Below are 26339 nucleotides of genomic sequence, written 5' to 3'. Positions count from 1 at the left end.
AATACCAATCAACAAAAACAAAAAAGGGGAGATACTGGAGACTTTCAGAAACATCAGCACCAGCAGAAACGGCTGAAACAGCATTTTACAGGCATCCTAATCAAAACACTTCAAAAAAGTCAATCAGCTCGAGTGCACTGAAAGCCCAACTCTAGTGAAGATTTAAGCAGCAAATCATGTAAGAGCCCTATCAAGCTCTCAAGCCAAAGAGCTGTCTCACCCTTCAGGTCTATAGTCTGGGATGGATCTGTCCATGGACAGGCGGTCGCTGAGGTAGCCGTTGTAGCCGTAGTACTGGAACATCTTGAGGGCCACCCTCCGGCTCTCGGGACTCAGCTCCTGACCCCAGTGGCTGAAGAGGGAGGAGTCAGAGAACGATCTGTCTTCCTGATTGTCGTCTCCTTTCAGTGGGGTCTCTGTCAGGGGCAGAGAGAAAGGAGGACACACACTGTTACACACGGCTGTGTACGAGATTGCCTGCACACACATCATCCTCCTGCCAGGGGAAGAATGAAAGACGTGGCACTGATGAGGTGAAAGCAACCTGTAAGCGTGATCAATCACCAAAGAACGATTCGGGCCACTTCTGCGGTGTTTTCCTACATTCACATAAAGAAGGTCTAGCTGCGGTTTCATGGTTGTCAATTCACGCAGTACAATCTGGAGTACTGTAGATGTTCTATCTTATAGGAAAAAGCAGACGACATTATTTTAGTATCAAAATACTTGATGAAAAGTCATCTTCGTGCCCGGAAACGCTCTTTTAGAGAAGATATTTGTAGTCACGGCAAACCTTACACAATGCTGAGCGTGATAAGCAAGAGAAGAACGTCTCAGTTGCCAAAATACAGGAGCGTTCTGCAGGAGATTGTTTACCTCTTAAATCAGATTGGATTTAAATAGACTCCACTTTACGGCCCAAATAAAGCCTTCCACTGTAACTCCCATAGGTCCACATTACATCTCGGAGCTATTATGTAATGAGAGAAGTCAAATTCAACAGGATGCTGGAATATTAAACTAAGCTGCAGTTTGAATGATTACAGTGCAGTAGACTTGTACTCACTGCACGCACACGTGCACATAAAGGTACACTCCACAGTCATGTAAAAAGGTTACCATAGGGACATTGGGTCTTCATTTAATCAACATTAAGATGGATGTTATATAACTAAACCAATACAACTGGAAAAATGTCCTTTTTTGATTTACATTTGATTTTTATTATTGAAAATTCAATTCTCCTGTGAAGAAAACGTTAGGACACACTTTGCCCTAATAGCTGGTATTTCCCTTCTTGGCTGAAATTTGTCTAAAACTTCAGTTAGACATTTTCTATAATGATCAACAGTCTCTGACATCAGCCTGGAGAAAACGTTTCCCACTCCTCCATGCAGAATTCTTTCAGCTGTGTGACATTTCAGCTTTAGTTGTTAGACAAATGGTCTCACGTTTTCCATAAGAGCTCTCTGATACGATAAAGAAATTCTAGTGGATTCTATGTTGGAGAGCTCACCAGGCCCTTCCGCAAAAAGGCAGCCCCTGCTTCACAGTTGATATGGGTTCTTGTGCTCAAATGCTGTGTCTGGATTACGGCAAACTGTGTCCTCTGTTATTGTGTGCAAGGCTTTTCTCCTTGAACACCTCCCATAGAAATTGAATGAGTGGTCTTTTCTGATTAGATGCTACATTTTCAGCTGTAGCAAGAGCTATCTGTGATGACACTTTATGATTGTTGAAGACTTCTGTGTGCATATTGTGCTCTGCCATTTGACTGAATTTGCTAGGACGGCCTGACCTGGTCATTTTGGCAGTGGTTGCACTTGTAAATTACTTTTCGAACAGTGAAGTGTGAAGTCTAAGCGTTCTGAGATCTTTTAAAATAATTTCTCAGACTCATCCACAACCTTCTTTCTGAAGGCCTCATCAAGCTTTTTGGATCTGGATATGGTGATACCACTCACATCAGATCAGATGTTTGAAAAAAAAACAACAATCCTTTGGGCCATAAGAAACCATAATGGTATTATTTGTATTATAACAAATGTAACCCCCTTTCATCTGTTTGCACTGACAACATCTCGCTTTGTTTGACCTTTCTGTTTGAACGTCTGCTGTGACCTTTTCCTGCTCCGATAGCCTGGGACACTCGGCTTTGGAGGGCAGAAAGCGGATACAATAGCATATCCCCAACTGTGCGCCAAAAGGCTCCCGGCTAAAAGGAACCTCGTTCTTTTGGACCCCGGAGGCCTGATACTTCAGCATCAAACACATCTGAGGTAATGCATCCACATACTTCAGGTAGGAGACAAAGGAGAAGCTGGCATGCCCAAAATGGCTATATTCACTATCGTCTGTATCGCAAGAGCCACCGCAGGCTTCTTATTACAATGCAGGTGCGTATCCCACAAGACTGTCACGCAGCAGCCAGAGATTTCTTAAAGGCTAGGGTTTGTTCGAGGCGAGCACTTGATACCCTGCACAATGAAGGGCTGAAGGAGTCGATACAGGGCAGATAGGCAGCATGAGGAAGTGGTATTGTGGAGGGCCAGCGGGTCCAGGGTGGGGAAAGTGAGAGCGCAGCGGGTCAGCCGCGGAGCACATGCTGAATCAAAGACAGCTCTGTTGGGTCCGGGATGCTGGGTGGGGTGCGCGCTCCCTGAGCCGGCTCTGGGTAAACACCGTCTCTTTCCAGTGCAGCTACGGATTCATTCTCTGGGTGCCTCCTGCACTCCGTCAGAAATGGGCTCTGTCAAGCTGAGCGCCCCCCGTGTCCCGCAACGCAGACTGGATAAAATGCAATTTCAGTATGTAAAGGGTTATGTGCCCTCTAACCAGCGCAAAAATAATTCTCTCTCATGCATGAAGCTGTGTGTGTGATTTCATTACTTCTCATTCTATTCCCTTTAGTAGAAGGGTAGCCGAATAGGGCTTTCTAAGCAGCGATACCGCCACAGACCCGTGGAGCACCGAGCGGCAGTGTCCCGGGGCGATGACGGCACGCAATGCGCTGTTCCGGAGTATCTGCAGGAAAGGGAAAAGGGGCGCTAGCCGTGACATCAAGCATTTACATTCGTGCTGCAATTAAATCACTGTCAATGTTCGGCTGGGTAGGGCTGCCGTAGAGCTCATCTGAAATATGCAACAGCCACTGCAAATAGTAACACAGCTGAGTAATTAAACATGTAAATGTCTGCAAATGGCGCTAGGCAAATTTATGCCCTTACAGCTATTTACATATTTAGTCTCTGTATGGAAACTGCTTGACAGAAAGAGCACAGACTGACCTTCATCTGAGAAATCACTTCTGTTAAAGTCAGTTTTCATAGTAACCTTCATCAAAAGAGCTCAGCCAGAGCTGAGACACCTTCACACAAGCTCTCTCAGCACTATAAGGGAAAGATTTAGAAAGCCTGTCTTTTCGGTCCTAATGTTGTGAGCAGAGTGAGCTGTGAAACACTTTACAGAATGGTGGCATTCATAAGGCTATGCAACCCCTGCATAAGCCTTCCACGGCAACATAACACATACTATACAGGTCTCAGTTGTCGTGACACTTTTTGAAGTAAAATAACATCCGAGCTGACAAAAGCAGCATTTATGAGGGCTGAGGCATGCTGGAAAGTGTTGGAACCACAGGCATATCAGAATATTATGACCACCCCTGTATGGGAACGAACTCGGGCCATTATATCAGCTCCACTGACGACATGGGAGCACTTTGTAGTTCTATAACTCCAGACTGCAGTCCATCTGTTTCTCTGCATACTTTGTTAGCCTCCTTTCACCCTGTTCTTCAATGGTCAGGACCCCACTGAACCACCACAGAGTGGGTATTATTGGGGTGGTGGGTCATCCTCAGCACTGCAGTGACACGGACATGGTGGTGGTGGTGTGTTAGTGTGTGTTGCGCTGCTTCAAGTGGAACAGATACAGCTGTTATGCTTGAGTACTTGAATAATTGGTCGATTTCAGATACCAATCAAGGGTGGGACTGGAGGCCACATTAACCTTTCCAGGCATTTTTTGGTAAAGTTTCTTTTTGGAATCGACTACATGCAAAACACTGTCAAACTCTGTTGAACACTGTCGAGCACTCACTATAAAAGCATGCGAATTTACTGTGCAGAAGCTCAGAGTGAAAACACAACTGAAAGGGCTGCCTATCTAATGCAAAAAAAACTACTACACTAACTCGTAGAGGCAGCTTAACTTTGATTAAGGCAGCTTAACTTTGTACGCGATTCCTTTAGCTTTAGACTGTTGCTGCCGTACTTTTGGTTTTGGTAAATGTGGTCTGCATTGGTTGCTGGCTTCTTCTTTGTTAGCTCTGCTGTGTTGTGATAGTCACTGTACTGGGCTGAGGCTGTGTTGTGATACTCACTGTACTGGGCTGAGTGATGCACTCTCAAGTAGGGTAATCCTGTAAGTGGTGTTAAAAGTCTTTACTCTGCTTCCTCCGTGAGGCACATCGGTTTTACACATTCTACATATATATTTGAGTTCATCAGATACAGTGAAAAAAGCTCTGCCACAATGTCAAATACAGCACCTTAACAGGCTTCAGCAACAGTAAAAATGCGCTGTAGTTCCATCTAGCACCTGAACAAGAAACTGCACTGCCCTGTGCCCGAGAAGCCTTCCACATAGCTGTTGTAAGCCTTAAATCACAAACATAATCTGATCGGCTCTCAGGGTTGACTAGATCAGAGACATATTGGCAGATCGCTGGTCGCATATTTTGGGCTGAAAATCGGCCAATACTGATGCATAGCCGAATTGCGACTCACATACTTACTATACGTACAACAAAGGACAACCTTAAATACTCAATAATTGCACTCTATGGCACCTTTAAGCTCTTACCAGTTGAACACAACACTGCACATCCTTTACAGAAGCGATTCTGACAGTGTCCCTTTAAAAGAACTAGACCTAGAACTGAACGTTCCACTACTGGACTTAAATATTTAACCTTCTCTCGTTGAGCAACTCCATATTTCATAGGGCGAAGTCATTAACAGAGTTAGAGAGCCATACATCCTTGACTTACAAAGTGATACGGCGTGACAAGGACAAATCTATGGACTCAAACGACCCCCATTAACTTTAAATGGGGGCCTCTTTGCAGTCAACCATGGTCATTCCTGGAGTTGCTAGTTCTTTGAACTCGTCAGTGCAATTTGCAAATGCAGTGTTGACACTACGTCATTCATTGGACAAACAATCTAAAAAGGAACGAACATGTTAACTTGGTCTGTTCTGAGCGATACAGAGCATTAAATGCAAGTTCACAAAAAGTACAGAATCCATTGAAGTTGTGCATTACGCCAGAGGCACTTTTCAGCATTGGGGAGAATATCTTTGGCTGGAGAGAAGAAAGGAAGGCGCTATTCTTCAGTGGGAACACGTTAATTATGACAGAAATATAAGCCTAAAAGTTTCGAGATCTCTGCCTGAAGGCTTATTCCTATGACGGGTTGGAACAGTGATTAATTAGGTCTACTGAGACCGCTTCCTCAAGAGGAAGAGGAGACTCCACTGTTTCGGTCAGGGGTTGCTTTTGTAGACTCTGTAACCTAGGCGGTGTGCCAGCATGTTGCCCCAGAGGTTCTTTGTTGGTAAAGGAATTCCGTGCTTCCACGAGCATGTAGGCCAACTCTCACACACGTTCAGCAGCACAAAAGAGACACGTGAAGAGACTTTTGGTGTGTTTTAAGAGGCACGGGAACCCATTGTGAAATTCGGTGCAAGCCTGTACCTCGGTGTGCGTGGACTAGGTGGCTCGTGGGAGGTAAATCTGAGAGGACGTGGGGTTTGAGTGGCCCATGCTGTATTTGTAAGGTATGGGTACACACACTCATGCGTGATGATCCTACATGCAGTACAGTCAAAGACCTCGCTTACAACAAGATCAGCAATCTGCTAGTCTCCGGTCCCAAGAGACAAAGACAAAGAATGTATCGCAACTTGCAACAAACACGTTTCCATGACAACGTAAAACTAGCTTGCGAGGATGAGCGAGGTGGCAGTGCAGTAATAAGAGGCCAGTGTGCACTGCGCACAGCATTTACACTGGGCTAGAGATGACACAGGAATAGGTTCAGGGATGGAGACAAAGGTTCATGTTCTGTACCTTCACCTAAAGCTCACACAAGTCATAATGCAGAAAATATAACACAACTATCTGCCAACAAGTATCTGCCAAAACCGATACCAATCTCCCCAATTCGCCTATATATTACTTCATTTTATAAAGTTATATAATATGAATTTACTATAAAAATACATCTTTTTGAAGAGATATGTCCTTCTTTAAGATTACACATTTCAGATGGACAACAGTATTGGACACCTGCTCGTTCCCTGTATCTTTTGAAACCAAGGGCATTAAAAATAAGTTTATCCGGCTTTTGTTGGAGCAACTGCCGCTACTGTCCAATGAACACTTTCTGCTACATTTCAAAGCGCTGCTGTGAGAATTTGATTGTATTCAGCGACAAGAGCATTAGTGAGGTCAGGATGTTGGATGATCACCACCACACCTCATCCCAAACTCCACAAGTACTGGATGGAGGACCATCGTTCCAGGGAACAGTTCCACAGCTGATCCACTGCTCCTCAGCTCAATGCTAGGGGCTTTATACCCCTCTGGCCCATGTCTGGCATTAGGGATGGTGCCAACAGATTCATGTTTATCTGCTCTAGAGAGGCCAATTGTATTGCCAATACTTCTCTACAGGGATTAGACAAGCTGTGTGTGTGTGCATTTCTGCACATTTGTGTTAGCATTTAAGGAGCTAAATGCACTCATTAAAAGGGGTGTCCACAAACATTTTTTACATGATAAACAAGATTTTACCATGTTGTGTTGAAATATCTCACTGCTTGGCTACAAAAACAGGTCTTTGCTCCAAAAATTGATTTTAAGTTGTAAATTGAATAATTTTGATAATAAGTTATTAATTAATATAAATTCATTCATTTATTTGAATGGGTATTTATTATCAATTATTCTGAATAATTGACAACAGTACAAATTACATAAAAACAAATTTACTGAATATCTCCTGAAATCCTTTTTCTTTGTTATTCATCATATGTATTTATGCAAGTATCATCCAATCCATTGATCTGTTCAACTGATTCTGAGTTACTAAGCCTTAAAAACCTTCAAATCCGGGCGTTAATCATGCATTTACGTGATAGTTTGGGCTAACAGACTGAAATGATTTTTTTTCCTTCCAATGTCCAAGTCAGTGATTTTGGTCAATATCAGATTGATATTGAGGATCAGATCGGTGCACCCTGAACACATAATACACAAAAATGGACCATGGGTTTGCATGGGATGCTTTCGAGGAGCGAAGGCTAGCCTGTCTGGACAGGGCTTAAAGAATTGACGCCAGACGACCCAGGAATAGAATATCAGAATATCATCTGATCCACTGTTTTCTTTCTAAAACTACTAGGCTTTAAAAAGTGCTTGTTTTAAGTATTTATGTAGTAAGTAGACCATGTAGTCGTACAGGGTCGGAACAATGGGAAAAAAAACCCTCAAAAAAGTTTATTTTCACTTATTTTATACAGACAGTGTTGTATAGCCCCCTGAGGTAGCTGGGATAGCCTGTGGTGTGTTAGGTAAGCTGGGAGGCTAAGGTAGAGGGGTAAGTTAGGTTAACAATAACAAAAAAGGTTTAAAGTTTGGAGGCATTTTGAACTTTTGAAAGAGAATCCTAAGAGACTTAAATGCAAGCACGATATGCGCTCATCATTTAACAGCATCCAACACGGCAAACCACTGGAATCTGCTAAAGGCGACTGTTCTGTTTATCGTGTGGTGTTGTGCCGTTGGTCGTATTACCAGACACTCTGTTCTTTGCAGTTTTTCCAATAAGTCTGATGTTAGCCTCCAATTCTCCCGTTATCTGGGCAGATTTAATGCAGGCAGTAAGTCTATTTACAGGCTAATTCAACATATATGTTATGTATATCTCTACTGGGCCAGTCATATCATGGTAAAGTATGACCATGCCTCTGCCTTGTGATTTCTGTAGAGCAGGCCAATCTTTCGGTTTAGACCAATTAGCTATTTATTGTGCCAGAAAAAGGGACTGATGACAAACATTAGCTTTTTTAATCTTAAATATTTCAGAATCTAAATCTTTTTTTGTTTTGTTTGATTATTTATTTGTTTAAGTCTAAGATTTATTTATATTTAAAGAAAAATAGTCACCTAATAAGCCTTTGGAAGCCAAGAAATTACCATTTCAAAAGCCAATGATGCAAATTTCTGTCAGTCCTATTATTTTCTATTATCTAAAAATAATTCAAATCGAGAATCTTTATTTCTGTTGTTAATTTAGTTTTATTTGAGGTTTTTATGTTTAAAGAGAAATAAAGAAGGTGGATGATTCTATTAAATAAGCAATTTTAATGGTTAAACTGAAATAAGAAATTGAAGAGCTTATTGTAAACATAAATACATGCTGCTGTCTATCTTAGTATTCCACATATCTATATTGCAGCCCAACATGTTGGTAATTACAATCAGTCTCAGTGTATTAAATGCTCAAAAATATGTTCCCATATAAATTACCAAATTCGATTCTACTGACTAAAGTCTGAGTCGGGTACAGTCCTAGTTTTGGGGCGGTAGCTATTTGCTGTATAAGTATGTATAAAGGTGCACGTATTTGTCACTGTACAGTGTACAGCGAAATGTGTCCTCCGCATTTAACCCATCTGGTAGTGAACACACACTCACACACATGTGTTAGGGGCAGTGAGTACACACACACACACACACCCAGAGCAGTGGGCAGCCAACTCCAGCGCCCGGGGAGCAGAGAGGGTAAAGGGCCTTGCTCAAGGGCCCAACAGTGGCAGCTTGCCGAGCCCGGGAATCGAACCCACAACCCTGTTATCAATAGCCTGGCGCTCTAACCGCTGAGCCACCACTGCCCACTATGTATATGTATATTACTTATGTATATAAGTAATGATGTCGGTCCCAGCATTGATATAAATAAATGTGCACATAAAACTCATACTGCTAATACTGTTGGTATAACCAATATTATAACAACTTGGATGATTTACCACTGAACTTGGGATCTGTTCCAGCATTTTCTGCCCTATCCACCAGGAATATACATAAACATACATATTTAGATTTAGCTCCACTCTCTCTCAGACTATACCTGTCTCGTAAATGTACATATCAAAGAATTTCTACAGATCCCTTCTGTCTTTGTATATTCTGTATTTTGTGTATATTTTGTATTTATTTAATATAATTTTTTACATGTTTAGTATGCATACAGTTTGTCCTCCTGTAGAGCATCAACCTGAGCCTCACCACAAGCATTTCAATGCATAAATGTCCTGACATGTTGTGCAGATGACAAATAAACTTGAAACTTGAACTTGAAACTTATGCCGATACTAGTTATGAGATCTCTAAAGGGCACCAGATCACACTGCGTACATTAATATTAAGAGCAGCTAATTTCTCATAGCCCTTCCTTCAGCCTGCCTACTCCGCTTCCTTATCTGATAAATGTCTCTTCTTCTACCAGGTAATTAAGGCTTAACACCCCTGCTCCCTCCAAATTCGCTCACAGCAAGTAGCTCCACCAAACACAGGTGCACTGTAGCACGGAGTGCTGCTGATCATTAGAGCCAGGCTAACCAAGGCAAACTCTGCATGCTAACAAATACAAGCAACACAGAACATGGGAGTGTATATATGTTTTTTATTATGTAATGGTCTCTAATGCAGCGGTAAACAATCAGTGCCATGCTTGTACATGCAATATTTCCCATGAGCAAAATGATGCAACCCTTTAGATTTTCTACCTCCTTTCTCTCCCCTGTCTCGGGGCTGCAACCTTTAAATTGCTCAATATGTAGTCCATATCCTCAGTAATCCACAGAGGGGCCTGTAGATAAGCTGAAAAAATTCTAAGCAACGCGAGTTTGTGTGTGTGTGTGTGTGTGTGCGTGTGCATATGGTATCCTCTTACTATTAGCACTGGGCTGGTATTTATCCAGAGAGCACTAGCAGGCCTGAGACAGCTCCAGACTTGTGTGCTTTATGTCATGGTAGAGGGGTGGCGTGTTTCAGGCAGGTGCATGCTGGATGGACGTGCTGAACAGGCTCTGGCGTGTGGTGGGTTCGGTGGCTGCTCTGCTCAACGCCACCAGCCAGCCAGGCCGCGAGCATGGCAGGAACATGCTGTTGGCTGCAAGTGGCCAAGAATGATCAAAATAGCCCTGTGTGGCGCTAAATCACCTCCTACGTGATCATATTAATAGCCTGAGCTCAGTTACCCTTCTTTTTTTCTGCTGTTCAGCGCAAGACACAAAGGGGGGTTGAAGGGGGAGGTGCACTGGCATTTTTCAAAGCATACCCTGTAATAGAACGGTGTAAGCAGAATGTTAGTCTGTTCTTTCTTCCTCCTTTTCTCGTTCTCGCTTCATCCTCCTTGTGGCTTAAGCATGTGCATATTGTACATTTATGGCATTTGGCTGACACTCTTCTCCAGATCAACATACAGTACATTTGAATCATGTTACACAGATAAGCAAATGTAGCCTTGAAGGCTTGGCAGATGGTTCTTTAATTGGTGTAGTGTGGTGTGACCTGGCTTGCCTGGCCAAGGAAATGGGACCCTAGTCTGTCACAGAGACCACAGCGCTGTTACCCACTATGCTACACCAACAACCAATGGCAGGTCTTGTGAAGTGGCAAGTAACTACCAAAAATGCTCCAAGAAAGGACAATCAGTGGACCGTCAACAGGACCATGGGTTTGCAAGGGTTACTGATGCGTTCAAGGAGCGAAGGCTAGCCTGTCTGGACAGGACTTAAAGAATCTGCTGCTAGCAACTTGGTGCCAGACGACCCAGGACACCTTTAGAGATCTCTGTCTCGACAGGTCAGAGCAGGTTTAGAGGCACCAGGGGGACCTCCACCATATTAGGCCATATTTTAATGTTATGGCAGAACAGATTTTCATGTTTGGTAATAGGTTTGCCTTTCTTTAACCCTTCATTGGCCTCTGTTATACACCTGTTATACTGTGCAAACCTCTTAGGCAGTCATTAAAATGCTCAAAAAGTGTATTTCTGCCTGCTAAAGCCCTATAATGCATTTGAATACATAAGAGTCAAAAAGTGGCATTTGTCAGTAAAGTTTGTTAGAAGGATGCAGCTAAAAGAACACAGGTTTGGTTGCTGACTCTTCACTGTGCATTTAGCTGCTGTACAGTAGCTCACCTGATCTAATGAAGGACCAATGACTGTTAAAAAACATGGACAGCGCAACGCCTTTCAAAGGTGAAGCAAACACAGGTCTAGCGCCTCTGCTGGCTGGTTGCAGTATGATGAGTAGCTCCGCCCATCCCTATATGTTTTAACAATATAACAGCCCATTTTCCATCTTATTTTTTTTCCCAGTGTCTAAATTCCAACAGCTAGTTTTTCCTGTGCTAGCACTGGCCCATTCTGAAATCAATTTTGCTGTATTGTAAGAAAGTGGGGTTATCCTTAAGGACTTAAAGGGTTGATGCCCTTTGCTGGAAGAGACCGCCTGTTCATTACATGGAGTAGCTGAGCTGTAGTCAAGCTGTCAGGCAAGTAGCTAGTTACCCATACTATTATTTATCACGTGGTAACAGACACACAGTACAAAGTTCTTTGCAGTTCTTCTGCAGTCTGATGTTAGCATGTAATGGCAATGTAATCTAAATAGCTTCTAGCCAGCCTGCTAGCATTAGTGTAGTTAGACACGCTGGGCTTGATAGTATTAGTATTTGGTCTTTGCCAGCACTCGCTAAATTTATTTCTCTGGTCTGGACCAAGTCCAAATAAGCTCAAGGTTTAAGCGGGACTGTAGCAGCTTCTGTTCATCTCAGCTGCAAACAGACCAATCAGAGCGGAGCTCCGATTCTGTAATTTGATGGAAATGTTCATCATTTTATAATAAAATTCATGAACGGTACTTTTACTGTTGAAATCTTATACTTACTGGTACAAACTGGGCATCCATGGTACAAATCTGCTTAGTCTGGTCCTGTAGGCTGCGCTGTAAGCTCAGTGAAGGCGATCTGAGACACGTTTGGTCTCGGCCTACCAAATGAGTATGTGAGTCTGGCTCCGCCTCTGGTATCCACTGTGGAGACTCTGGTTGTAAATTTAACAACAGGGTGGACAGTTTTGTGGCGGCTATTTATACAGACCGGAAGGAAATTGAACCACGGCGCTCATGTTTTCTACAGTCATTTTGAAAGACTAATGAGATAAACTGGGTGATTGATGGGAACTGTAAAGAGTGGGTAATGAGTCTGTAGGCAATCTACATGAGGCTCCACTCGGCATCTCTACATATCAATTCATTCGTCCAGTGAAAGAGCTCTGCAGTGTGCCAACACATGTATGCATGAGAGCACACCCCGTGCGACAGTTAACAGCCAATTAGCCCGTTCAGGGGCTGGGGAAGAGCGCATTCTCTTACAGCAGGCCTAGCTGTGAGGGGCTGAGTAATGGGTCTGTCTTTAAGGTAGGCATTCTCTCATTAGAGCACATCAGTGGCTGACACATCTTCCTGACATTGTTCTCCATAAGCGCATGTCTGGGACAGGGGGAGGGGAGGGGGTCACAGGGCAGCTCTGCATTGTACACCCTACTCTATGAGTTTGTTCCTGAGGAGGGAAATGTGTAGTGGCAGAAAGCTGGGTGTAACGCAAGACTTCAGTGCACCAGTTCTCCTTTTGTAAAACAATCAAATCATGAGTTCTCCAGAGAGGACGGAGCTCATGTACGTTTTCAGCTCTTCCGCTCTGAAAAAACAGGCAAGCCTAGTTTGGCCGTGTAGAATCGTCAATGGCATTTCAACAATGGGGTGTTTGGGACTTGCCCTCAGAGCCTTAGGATGTTTTTAGATTTGAAGGGCTTGGGATCTCATAAATATTTACACTGCAGTTCAGCATCTGACTTCTGAAGTCTTACTTCATGCTCTAGCTCAGTAGGTGGAGGTAGTCGGTCTACCGATGGCCAGTCCCCCGAAAGCTGAAGAAGAAGATCTCATAAACATGGCTTATGACAGGCAATTGCTGTGGTGGTGATGCTGAGCGAGGCCAGTGGTTAACATGGTAGTGATGGTAATGCCAGGGTAGCGATGTTGAGCGAGGCTGGCAGTCAACGTGGTAGCGAGGATTTGTTGTGGTAGCGATGCTGGACAAGGCCGGCGCGGTAGTGATGTAGTGGTGGAGTTGCTAACGCCGCGGCAGTAATGCTAACACTGTGGCAGCAATGCTGACGCAGAGGTATTGATGCAGGGCAAGGCCAGTGGTCACCACGGAAGCAAAAATACAGGCTGGCACTCCCTCAGGAAGCTCCATAAAATCCTCTAACTCATTCAGATCCCTTTTCACTGGTTTACTGTTGTTGATAATCTGCTTTTCACACGTCATATAAAAGGTAGCAGGCTGTCAATGGGGTAGTGCCCCTCTCATCACCGGGGAGGTAGAGCTTCAGTCCTTTTAGTAACATTTTCCCTTATTGCAAACAACTGGCAAGACTTCAAGGTCCATACTGTACCTTAACTGGTACAATTACAGTGTTTGCGCCTTGAGGAACAAAACTGCATTGGCACAGTACCTTTTCTTTTCTGGCAGAGCTTTGACGATTGTGTTTCAGAGAGTTGCATTTAAACGCCTTGAGCTGAAGAAGCTCCCAGCTTAAAAAGGCACCACCTTGAACATTTAGGACATAATTCTTCAGTTTCTAAAGCTTTGAATATGAGTTCTCCTGCAAGAGTTCTGCTTTATGTGGATAAAGGGTCATAGATGTGGTCTTTGGGTGAAAGGAACAACTCCAGACTGTAAGAAAACAAATCAAAGCATTTCAGCCAAGCCCTGCAGAGAAGCAGCCCACACACAATACACTCGCATATCAGTGGCTGACAAAGAGAAAACACAGATGTTAACTTATGCCCTTCCTCACAGGGCTTTATCCTAAACAGAAACAAGCTAAGAAATGCAGCGCTTCCTCTATAATTAAACAGTTCGGGTGGGGCACCAGCTTGGGTGAGATACAAACATTGGAGCCCCTTTCATGCATTCCTAATATGCACTTTTACACAGGAATTTATATGATAATTAAAAGGGAAGGGCTTAAGTGTACCTGTGAAATGACTGTTTTGTTAGGAGAAGGAGCAGACGCTGCTTGACTCCTGATGGTCTCGTGTTTGCAGTTGAGTTTAGAGGTCTGCTCAAGCTTGATTTTTAATATCCCCACCTGCCCACCCCCACTTCAACCATGAGCCCTGCCTCCCTTTGTCGCTCCTGCCCGCTTTCGCCCGCAAAACCTCCCTCTGCCCACATTCACCTGCTACATTAATGTCATGCATGCCTACATCTGCCTGCTTTCACATACACTCATAAAAAAAATAAATGGTGCTTCAATTGGTTCTTTAAAGAGATGGAGGGGGCCAATACAGATCGAGGGCGGGGCTGGGAGCCACATTAACCTTTCCAGGAAACTCGGTAATGCATAATCGTGCAGGGCTTCTGTAATGTCTCTCAGGATGAAATGTAGGGATGCCCTGATTGAGTTTTTTTACCCCCATGATCTGATTTGAGTTTCCGATGCGATCCGATCTTTGCGTTTCTATGAAACATACAGCCCCACAACTTAATAAAATGTGGTAATATACCACAGTAAACATCAGTAAAATCACTGTAGGTTTAGTAACAGCTTCTAGAATCAGACTCGTTCTAACTGATCTACTTTGTTTGAAGCAACTTTTTAAATGACGTTTTAAGTTTAAGTATCTTACAATCCAGTCTTACTTCATCTACCTGACCATTCAGCTCCCAGTTCATTTTCAACTCTGCCGTCAAATCGCTTAGTGTGTGTGTGTGTTACCGTCCTCCTCGGTTATGAATGCACTGTTCAGAGCTGGTTAAGAACCTAAGAAAGGACCGTAGTTCTCTTGCTGGTAGAACAGAGGATTTCCACCATAGTTTAGTTTCTAACCAGGGTAAAAAAGGAGTAAAAAAGGGAGGGATGGAATTTAAAGGTGGACTTTCCGTTCCACCTTAAATAATGCAGCTGTTAAAATGTACACAATGATACAGATATCATAACTGCAGCACTATTTAAGGAAGAATGGAGAGTTAGAATTAGAAGCCAACTTTAGCTTTTGTTCTGTGCTGCTAACTGGTAACGTCACAGCTCTGTTTTGTTTTGCTCACAGAAATGGCACAAACGAACTCTGTCTAAGGGTCCAGAGGACACCTGATGGCACTCTGCTATACCCGATCCATTAAAAATGACTGGATCAACACTTGATCCTGAGTCACTGGTTCGGAAGCTGTCGGAAGAATTAAATTCTTTGCTTACTTATTGTCGTTAGTGATGTCTGCTAGCTCTGCATATTTCCGATACTTACTGTACTGAGCTGATGTACTCTCGAGAGGGGTCTTACCATCTAACACTTGAATGAGGAGCTGCAGGGTCTTGTAAGCCTGCTCAAACCTGCAGCAACACGCAAAATATGGATCATGTGATCTGACCAGCTCTCAGGATCAGCCATCGCAGATTTTGACTGTGTATTGGTCCGACACCAATACACAGGTCAATCAATCTCTAGTTTTTTGAGCAATGCCATAGAACAACCACTTTATTTCCACAAATAACCATTTCTGTGATAGAGATGTGTGAGTGTGAAGAACCCTTAAAAGGTTCTTCACCAATTTAAAGCTTCCTCACTCTCATACATCTTTATAACAAAATTGGTTCCTTGTTAAATTAAAGTCAGTTCTTCTCTGCTCAAAGAACCATTTGAAGCACCTTTATTTGTGTAGGCTAGTCCCTGGGCACACCTGCAAGCGTCAAGTGCCTCCAATTTAAGGGGTTCACATGTCCTTCCAAGTTCAATCAGTGGACGCAAACACCAAATCAAGGTTGTCTTTTGACTTGCAATGATTTTTTTATGCAGTATGCACGTATTTTTGGAGAAAAATAAGTGCAAAAATAAAACGAGTCCCAAGGCACAGATCCAATCATTAATTTAGCAGTGTGATATAGCAGCGTTTGGCAGAATATCTGTAGGCGTCATACTCAAACCTAGTGTTTCCACTTCTGTGTTTTATTGACTAGAAAAACGAAAACAGTCTTAGACCCTGGATCGTATTCAGAAGAAGATCTATTTGGCCTTTCTAGGCAGTCTGAGCAGCATATTTACATTTACGATACATTTCTATAGAAATCCAGTATTTGGGCCAGTATGAACTGCAAGCATAAATTCTTCGGATCTGACCTTTATGACCTTATATTAACTCCTAATCTGTCAGTTCTAAGATTAGGGTTGGGCGAATTACTCAGATCGAGCGACTGCAGCTAAAAAAAAGGTAAAAAAGTTAATCAGATCAGAAGTTCAGAATTTCAGATCAGCAGATACACACAGTATCAGTAGCAGACAGCCAAGTGTAGCTGCTGTTGACTAACTGCTGAGCTACCGACACAAATATTGGCAATAAAAACTTGTGTCTGAAAGAGCAAAGTCAAGTCAACTGGAGTTGGGAGAAATTTGGGAGAGGCCGGTTCTGCTGTGCCTGGACTGTAGGCGGTCTAGCTAGGCTTAGATAAGATAGCTAGCAGGCTAAACACCACAGCACAGGCCATGTTCCAGCTAACTGAGGCTCAAATCACACACATTTAGAGGATAGGGCCTTATAGCTAAGACCACAAGGTTGAGTGAATGGTCTTGGTAGTGTTTTAGTGGAGTGGCTCATCCAGGTTTGCTTGCTTGCCCTTTCAATTCAACTTAGCACATCAGGAAAAGAGCTTATTTGGCCATGTAATTTGACACATAAGACATGTTGCAATTTTGAAACACCGTCCTTATTTTTAAATACCAAGCCTAGTTAAAATAATTCCATGCTGAAAACATTAAATATATACTAATTTGGAGCTGTATGTTTTTGATGCCACTGCATGCACAAACAACATCACTGGTAGCTTCGAAAGGTCTACCACCTATTTGCACTTCCAACCCTGGCGAAGAACCACCTAAACAGAGTACACAATCAGAGCACTGGGTAACACACACTGTACATCTGTGACTGGATGAGTATGTTCTGATCAGAGCCTCAATGTTCAGTTTGTTATATCCTGTAGGCCTGGAGGCCTCTGTTCATCCATCAAGTCTAATGTGTGCAGAGGCCAGCCAAACTGACCTGCTATGCATCTACAAATGGCAGGGAGCCTGTCAACCTGTAGCAGGATAAACATATTTAGCTTAATGACCTGAGAAACACCAAGTCAAGATCGTTAAGGCTCAACTATTTCATTTCGGTCTAAAGACCAGCCTACAGAAAAAGATGGAGATCCCTCAAAGCACAAAAAAATGCACATTCATAAGCCACAAACCACTTTTATTCATTGAACTATCCTGCAGAAGACAATCTATCTCAATTCTCCCAAATGAGACTCTGTTGAGCCATCTGCAGCTCAAGTAACATCCTATCTGTGTGGTTTAAAGCCGTCCAGACAGAAATATTTGACAATAATATGAACGTCAGTACAAGTGTAGCCTAAAGGTAAGTTATTCAGCGGTGTATAATTGTGTAAGAATGATGGCCGAGCTCTTAAAATCCTGCTGCTCCTATCCTGCTTTTTAAAATTAGATTACCGATTTGGTAAACAGATATTTTGCTCAAATTAGATCAAAAGACCCAAAGCAGTGTGCTATTAAAACTCTCATTCTCACCCATTAGAGGAATAAACAGCCTTAAAAAGATGGGATTTGGGCTTGTGCCATTACAGCTGAACATGAATTTTCACTGCATGCCTCCATAAGGTGGGTGATAATCACGTTATCTCGTAGCATCGTCATACCAGGGATAATATGAGCACAAAAGAGAAGCAATAGGAGAAGACACTCTCTGTGGCTGGTTTAAGGACTTGCTGCCAGTTTTGAGTCTACTTATAAGTAAGTATACTACTTAGTAGTGTTGTGTAACTTGGTAAACGACACAACAATCAGCTCATCCTGGAAGTTTCAAAAACTTTTTGGGATTACTGAGAGAAGCAAAAAATGCAACCTACTCAGAAGGTAAAGAACTGACAATACAATGAAGATATGACCACATGACCACAGACAAAATGCATCAGTAATCGGCAGATTCTTAGAAAATAGTATTCAAATACTCTCCCAAGCTTAGTCCACAGATCTGTATTCAAAATGTGTTTCACATTATCCAGTTAAACCAGACTAATCAGTGTTTCTACTGCATATATTTTGCAGCTACAGGCCGCCGCTGCAAAACTCCTACTGCTGTTGCTTCAGACTTTTCTAAAACGGCATGGAATCGCAATTACAAAACTCTGCAGAAAGCTTTTCATTTGAAACAATAGATAAAGGAAGTGGAAACGTGATGGTAACCAAGCCAGTCTTCCTCTTTATCTCGATGTACTCAACAAGAAGAAGGGAGAAATAAAGACAGGGAGAGGAGAGAAGAGAGAAAGGTGGATTACACTAGCTGATGTTAAGTTAGAGAGGTTTCACAGTTGAAGAGAGCATTCATTCGCGATGCAACAAAAAGCCCATTGCACACCGGTAATAGTCGTTTGACGGTTTGACACACTGCCACAGCTGGTCTATCATGTAAGGAGAACCAAGAAGGTAGTATTTGCTAGCTCCTTTTTTGATCTCACAGACTTCAAATTTCAGTCAGTCCTGATGCCTTAAGTCTCTCCCACCTGGTGAAGTATATGGTATCGGGTATCGACCGATATGCAAAGTTTGTGTCCGTATCGGAAAGAAAGTCTGATTGGTGCATCCCTAGCCAAAATATCACTGATTTCTCTGAAAATGTAAAGCTTCTGCTTGTACTTTGGTTTGGACTGAAAATGTGGGATTACATAGAAAAATCATTGTTGGTAACGGTCGCTTGGCAGTTTGACACACGCAGGCGCTTCTTGACTCCAAGCCCTTTTCAATTCCTCAGCACGCCACAACGCGCCTAACGGTTTTCCTAGAAAGACCATATGGAGGCCGCAGAAAGCCGCAGTAGATCACATGTGACTTGAACTTTACACAGAGAGAAAAGCAGGCAGTTTTTTGGTAAACAAACAAATGCTAAGGCCAATGCTAAGGTTACCTCAGCTAACGATACTATCTTAGCCCTGTACAGCTTGTTGGCGGGGGTCGGTCTGCAGCCTGCCGCTGCTGTAAAGAAATGTTAGAGGAAACACTGCTAATTACACTGTTTATAATAAAACATGCAGGCCTTTAAAGCCCCTTAAAAAGCCTATGGACCGCCGGCGAGGCAAAAGTGTTATTACAACCTTCTATTACAAAAGAATAGCCCCACCAGTTTGGACAGAAGTCACTGTTACTGAATGATACGCCTTGGTGTTTAATAAGCCTTGCTGCGTTAAGGCTTTAAGCACTGACAATATCCTTGAAATACTTAGAAAAGTAGCTATATTGTGTATCACGATAACAATATTGTTATACTGCCCACACCTAGACAGAGAGGAAAAATTAGGGACGCACCGATCCAATACTAGGATCGCATACCGGCCCCGATTCGCTGGATCAGGTATCGGATAATTAGACAGATCCATGGGACTGATCCCTTCACTGAATCCGACAATGAAGATACTGAAGATACTGATCAGGGTGCGAGTGTGGGACCATTTTACGCTGCGTAAGGCGGACACTGAAGTGCAGTGTATTCACTGTAAAACGGACCTGGCCTATCATATCAGTACTTCGTCAATGCACCTGCTGCAGCACCTGAACCAAAAGCATCCTCACGTGAACTGCACTTCTCCAAGAGTCCGGACTCTGAGCATGCGTGGTGTTAGCAGTTAGCAATCGTAAACGTACGCTTGTTAGAGCATACAGTATTTATAAGTATTTGCAGCCTGTGTTACGAGTTGATAGTGACTACGCATGATAAGTAGCAAGACAGCAAATGCACTAAGATCTCACTCATGCAATTTATCCCTCCTCATCATCTGCACACACACACCCGCACACACTGATAGGTTACATTTCAAAACACGCCTTCCCCCATACATAAGGTAGTAATAATAAATGTAACAGATGGACAAATTCATTTATGTCTACATTCATTAGCATATAGATTTACTTTTGGAGATGACTGATCCCTGTTGTACCTTTATATTTCTGTATACTAATGTTATTTATTCTTTATTCTCAGGTGGGCTATTGCAGGGGGTACATCCCTTTTTCAAAATTAAGATAAAACTAAGGACAAATAGTCTAATCTATGTTTGTGAAGTTGTATTTCATTGTTTTTATTACCATGTACATCATAAAAGTTTCACAAAAAGGTTGATTAAATGGGTTCAGTTCTGGAGCCAATTTAATCTAGTAAAAGTGTTGAGTTGGAGTTTGAAAAAAAATCCTTTGTGAGGAATAACAGCCAGTTGCCTGCTCATTTCAGAGACCTTTCATGCTTAATAACACACTATTGATATAGTTGTTTAAAAACACAACAGTATGATTTATCCAATTACTCGATTAATCAATGAAAAAAATCAACAGAATACTCGATTCTAAAAATATTCAATAGTTGCAGCCTTAGACCCTATATGTAGCATGACATGAGCATGGAGGGTAAAAACATAATTTTTAAAAATTGGTTTGAATATTGCCTCAGGAAAAACAATCCCCAACTGATAATATGGATGATTAGACTCAATAACTATCAGAGCAAAGCACATAATAGCTCTGAATGTCAATTTGCAAAAGCATTAGTTAAATAGAAGGATGAACTGCGAATGCTATTGCTGCAGGCTGTACAGCTCTCAGCATACCAGAGATGTGGTCAAAGGGCAGACTGCACAATAAATAATAATAGACAAAGTCTCCCACTGCAAAAAGGATATGAGTGCTTCTTTGAGTGAGGAATGTATGAGTTTCATAAATTATAAGGCCGCATTAAAGCTAATTTGGGAACTGAGGTCTGAAGTCTGCTAGGCACATGACAAAAGTCCACAAAATAAAAATCGAATTCTGAGCAGATTCTGACAATTCCAGCTTTTGTCGGCGCCTCGCTTCCAGGGGCTCATATGTCAGAAGTTCCAAATGAATGTGAACTGCAAGGCCAAGAATGGAGCCTCTCATCACAGCAGTTATTCCAACCACTGCTGCCGTTCATAAATAATGCAGGAGCAGAGACCATTTCTCCCTCTAGCAGCGAGGGATGGTGGAAATCAGGCACAGGTCACTCAGCGCTCTGAGATCTAGGCGCCATCATATCTATGAAGAAAGCTCCTCACTGAGGTGTGGGCTCTTGGCAATAGATCACATCAAATGAAGTATATTTGACTCAAGCTGCAATCGGTCCTGGGCCTGTATGAGAAGCACCCCAATAAAGCTGGAAGAAATATGTCTTCTTTTCTGAGAGGTGTAGGTCTCTTGGTTTATCCTCGTTCGGGTGGTTCTTCTGAGGCAGATATACGTATAGCTAAGTCTAGATCTAGAACAAAATCGAGGGCGATAATTCCTTTCACTTTAGTAGCTGATTTTCCAATCTCTAATAATTCTCCTCCGTCACTTAAATGAACAGATAGGAGGTCTCGGGCATTAGGGTCCTATTTCTAGGTGAAACCCTATTCTTTCACCTGGAACAGGCTATCTAAGTCTACCAAATGGATCTTGAAAAGAGCAGGAAATCACAGCCATCTAAATGAGCCTTCCCCTTCTCTCCCATTGGCACACGGGACGTGAAAGCAACGCCCTGGTGGCTTTGGGAATTCCTGTGATGAGACTCAGCAGCGCTTCCATTTTCCCAGATTAAAAACCTCCCGCCTTTGCCAGCAAGTCCTAGATCTCCACTTTGGGAGGCTATTAGCTCCGTAATCAGATGTGGCGGTGGGCTCGACAGATGAGTGCCTACAGATAGGCACATGGCTGGAAGTTTTTCCTGTAGGCCTTGCAGAGCGCGTTCAGCGAGTGACTGAGCCCATTCCAGAGATGGAGCTCTTTAGAGTCCTCCTCGCCAGACACAAGCTGCTTAACTTTGTCTGCACGAACACCAAACAGCCAGCATCGCGGCCCCGAAACAAACAGAAGCAGCGGGGTCTTACGGCGGCTTGCGTCTGCTTCAGGTGTAAGTCGCATTCAGTCCGTGCAGATTATTCGCACAAATGCTCTTTCCTCCGCAGAGTTTTTTTTTTTTTCGCTCCTAAAATATTTATGACAGGATAAAAGCTGGCGAGCTTATGATAAATAGGCCTCCCGTCATTTTGGCGAGAGTCTTTTGTTTTTTTTTATTCTCTCCTTCCTCCCAGACAGAAAAGTTCCTCCGGCAGCCTTGTGACAGTTTCGGCACCTGCGCATGTTTCATTTCAGCACATCACAAAGGCCGCCTGCGCTGATGCGCTGATGGCACAACAGATTGGTGGCCTATTAGCACACAAGAAAGAGCACTAGCTGCGCTAGCTTGGCTGCTGCAGTGTCTCATCAACAGAACTATTACAGCAGAACAAAGACTCTGTTTATGCTCAACTGCTGGTGTGCATCTAAGAAGGAAGGCAGGGGTCTCAGTAAAGGTTGAAGAGAAGATTCACTCATTCTAGTTATGATGTAAGATAAAGCACTAGATTCGGGGGGGGGGTCCATGCAAAACCAATTAAGTGCAAAAATGGACTGACTGAACAGGAGTGGCAGAGGATCAGCAGGCCAAGTTCCAATTGCGAGCAATTATAAATGGGCTTGAAACAGAATGTGGCAACAATTTAGGACACTGATACATCCGAATGGCTCAAGCACTGAGGGAATAATAGGCTTTCAATGCTGCCTTAATGGCCCTAAAATGTGCCAAGCACGTCACGCAACACACATCACTTTGCACCGCACCCTTAAATCAAACGGTTTAGAGTTGAAGAGTTTCATTTATGATAGAGCCCGGCCAAGATTAATTGTCTGCCATGCTGAAAGACATGACAAACAGGAGTTCGGGCCTTATCATCACCTTGCAGATGCAACGTGTGTGTACATGAGAGCTGAGTTCATGCAGCCCCTATCCACTAGCGCTTCAGGTCTTGTGGCAGGGAGGAGGAGCAGAAGTGCCTGCTGCTTCACACGGCAGCCTAATGAAGCCCCTGCCTACTGGCTAGATTCTCACAACTCTTTGCTTTCATACGCAGCCTGTTTCCCAGATAGAGTGCATTGTGTCTCCATGAAAGACACCTTTGAAACCAACCGACAATTTAGCACTTTTGCAAAGTAAATGTACAGTGCAGCATTCAGCCGTTCAGTTCACCAAGGCTCTGCGTAACGCTTTCAACAATCTGCTCGCAGCTGGGCTTTTTGTTCTCTTCGGTATACCCGGCGGAGGAGTCGGTACAGTTATGACTTCAGACATGTTCTCCAAAAACGTAATTACACAGTGTACTTATAGGTGTTTACAAACCACCAGATTAGCCTGGAGAGAAGCTTCAGCCCCATCGTTATTAACTTTAAGAGCGCAAAGCAGAGAGGAGACCATCTTGGCACAGAGAGTGTGTTTGCTGGAAGAGGAGACTGGGGTGATTGAGAGCACTGGTTGGAAAGAAAATGGCCTAAACAGAGACCTCAGAGTCAGAAACCAGCGTAAAGCTTTTAAAGCCGAGACTGTGTCACACTTCCCCACTGAGTTTTGCGGATTTTTTACAAAAATGTCCATCACACACTGAACAGCTAATGATCATCCACTATTATTCACGACTTCAACCTGTTGCTGAACAGAACTGAACACACCCCAAAGTCTGAAGACACAGGTTCAACTTTTCACGGGCCCAAAACTAAAGAAGTGTGAAAACGCCTTTGGGTGCCATCAGCAACCAGAGTCAGAGAAAGCACAACTGGCCTTGCTCTCTCAGGGGTAGGTTGACGATACTTCCTCCCCACATCACTCCTAGTGTGCAGTTTTGGTCAGCACAGGCATCTGTTAGCTGTTGTTTCATTTAAGGTGGCATAGAAATTCCACCTGGAAGAAGCCTACGTCAACCGCGTCTGTAGGGTAGCTTCCAATATGTGCTGTGCTACTCACCTCCAATTGCCTCGTGAGGCATGCATGTTTGGGGGCGCGTTCGATTCGGGTTAGCAACAGGTTGAAGTCGTGTAGAAGATGATCCCTAGCTGTTTAGGGTGCTATGGACATATATTTTCATTTGGCATAAGAATGTGGAAATCTGGAAATGTGAGAAATGCCCTGTCCTTTTATCGACTGCTACGACCTGGAAAGTCCTGTAGTGTACCCAAGGCTTAGGGTGGAACATGATACTAAACTTAAAGCCTAATAACTGCCTGAAAATACAATTTTCAATCGGGAGGCTGAAAACTGGAGTCTGCGCCCTTCACACACTACCCAACTTCGACTGATGAAAAAATCTGCAGACTTAAGCCAACCAGCACAGAGCCCAAGCAGACTCCCAACGGCGGTTAAAAATTGCGTGGTGTAACCCTGGCTTAAACCAACTCCACAGGCGCTGTATGGCTCCTTTCTGTAATCGTGCTCAAGCTATAAAAACAAGCTACAGGCTACAGCAGACCAGCGGAGATGCTCTGATGCAAATACTAACAGCGTTTAAGAATCTTTTGGGTGAATGCTTAATGACCTTACACTGTATAACTCTCCGCATCACCAACATAAAACAGAGTCTATTTTTACACTCCAGATTTGCATTTGCGGCACATATTTGATGCCCTGCACTCGTACAGCAAAAGAGGCTTAGAGAGGGGTGAGTGTGGGCAGAATGCTGAAAGAGTCACTTCACCAGAACTCGCATCCCAACACTGCAGGCTTGGACATCAGTGGGTTGGATCTCTCAATGTCTTTCTCCTTGATGGAGAACAAATGCACTCCTGAATCAATAAACCAGGCAGAAGCTGAAGTGGGTCCAAAAAGCAAGATCGGTTTTAACAGGCAACTGGGGAAAAAAAAGAAAAGAAAAAAAAAACACGAGATGTGTGTCTAAGACAGAACAATAGCTCAGAAAAAGACGGAATAGAAAGTGAACTTTCATGGATTCTCCGCTGTTAGATGTTCAGTTTCGCTGTTCCTTGTTGGGGATCCTCCAGTTACTCTTAAACCCACTTAACCGCTGTTGAGGGCTGACTTCTGAGATGTCTATTCCTAGCAGCAAAAGAGCATAAAAAAGCACAGATACGAATTGTCATGAGTGTCTTGTAAAAAGTGGTGCCTTCAGACACTCAACCGCCCCATAACGGGCACAGAAAACAGCTCCTGCTGACAAGCGCGGCGAGCATATACCTGTGACCTGTGTCTGTCAGCAAGCCTACTGGGAATAGGTAGGTCACCTGGACATCTGTCCAAGAAGATATCATTATTTTTGCAGCCAAACCAGTTGCATCCTTGGGATGGCCCCTCAGGTGCAGCCTGTAGCTATGGCGGTATGACAGTCCTCACTTCAGCACTGAGGTGTGGAAGAGTCCTCAGGCTGGTGGACAGATGGTCCACTTCTGAAGTAGAATCGCAAAACACGGCTTGCCGTTCTGCATAAGCACACGTAATTCAGTACGCAGAAGACCCACATCCACAGATCTATCAGCAGTTGGCCAGTATTATCCTGAACAATTGATCTATTGATCTGCAGCATGCATTAAAAGAGAGCAAAAGATCAGTAAAGCAAGCAGGGTTGTTTTTTAGCTGTTCTCAGCAAATAGTTGAGCTTTTCTATTGCAAAAAAAAAACATCTCCCTGTGACACAGTAATACCCATGCAATACATCAGCCAAATTTCCTCCTAGTAAATTAGATCATACAAATGAGCATGCAATCCTAGTGCCAGTGATGCAATTCAAGTGAAACCGCCAAACTTCAAAGAAGCATTTATCAGTACCTTTATTGTATGTTACCTCCTAAGAAGCTATTGAATAATTGCATATCTCTTTCATAACAGTTTCTTTAAAGCACAGCCTTCCCATTGTCACGCAGCCTGTGTGTGCAGACCTCAACATGAAGGGTCTGATACAGGCCCTGGATGTCTGAATGCTCTGAGGGGGTGGAATGCTAAAACCAGGAGCACTGCTGCACCAAGCATGAAGACCTGCACTGATCTGCCCTTAAATATCAAAGAAGGTGGTGTGTTTAAAATGAACCACCACAGGCTCCAAGCCGAGAGGGTTCTACATAGTACTTCAAATGGTTCTTTGACTCTATAGTGGACCTCTTTTTCATGCTATTTCAATTTATGGCATTTGGCTGATGCTCTTATCCAGAGCCACTTTTCACAGTTGAGTCAAGTTATGCCTGGCCCACACTGCAGGATTTTCAAAAAGTTG

The 26339-nt window shown here is 43.3% G+C and overlaps 1 protein-coding gene across 1 annotated transcript in view; it reads right to left on the bottom strand.

Annotated features, from left to right (window-relative positions):
- Positions 1 to 26339, bottom strand: part of galnt18b (UDP-N-acetyl-alpha-D-galactosamine:polypeptide N-acetylgalactosaminyltransferase 18b) — a 106385-nt gene that overhangs the window by 56865 nt on the left and 23181 nt on the right. Inside the window, exon 2 of the mRNA XM_072661039.1 lies at positions 221 to 416. Coding sequence (XP_072517140.1) covers positions 221 to 416 — 196 coding nt within the window. The remainder of the gene's footprint in view (positions 1 to 220; positions 417 to 26339) is intronic.

The sequence above is a fragment of the Salminus brasiliensis genome, chromosome 17 (assembly GCF_030463535.1).
Source record: "Salminus brasiliensis chromosome 17, fSalBra1.hap2, whole genome shotgun sequence".
NCBI classification, from domain to species: domain Eukaryota; kingdom Metazoa; phylum Chordata; class Actinopteri; order Characiformes; family Bryconidae; genus Salminus; species Salminus brasiliensis.
The sequence above is the reverse complement of the archived record's forward strand: the minus strand, read 5'-3'. Positions and strand labels throughout refer to the sequence as shown.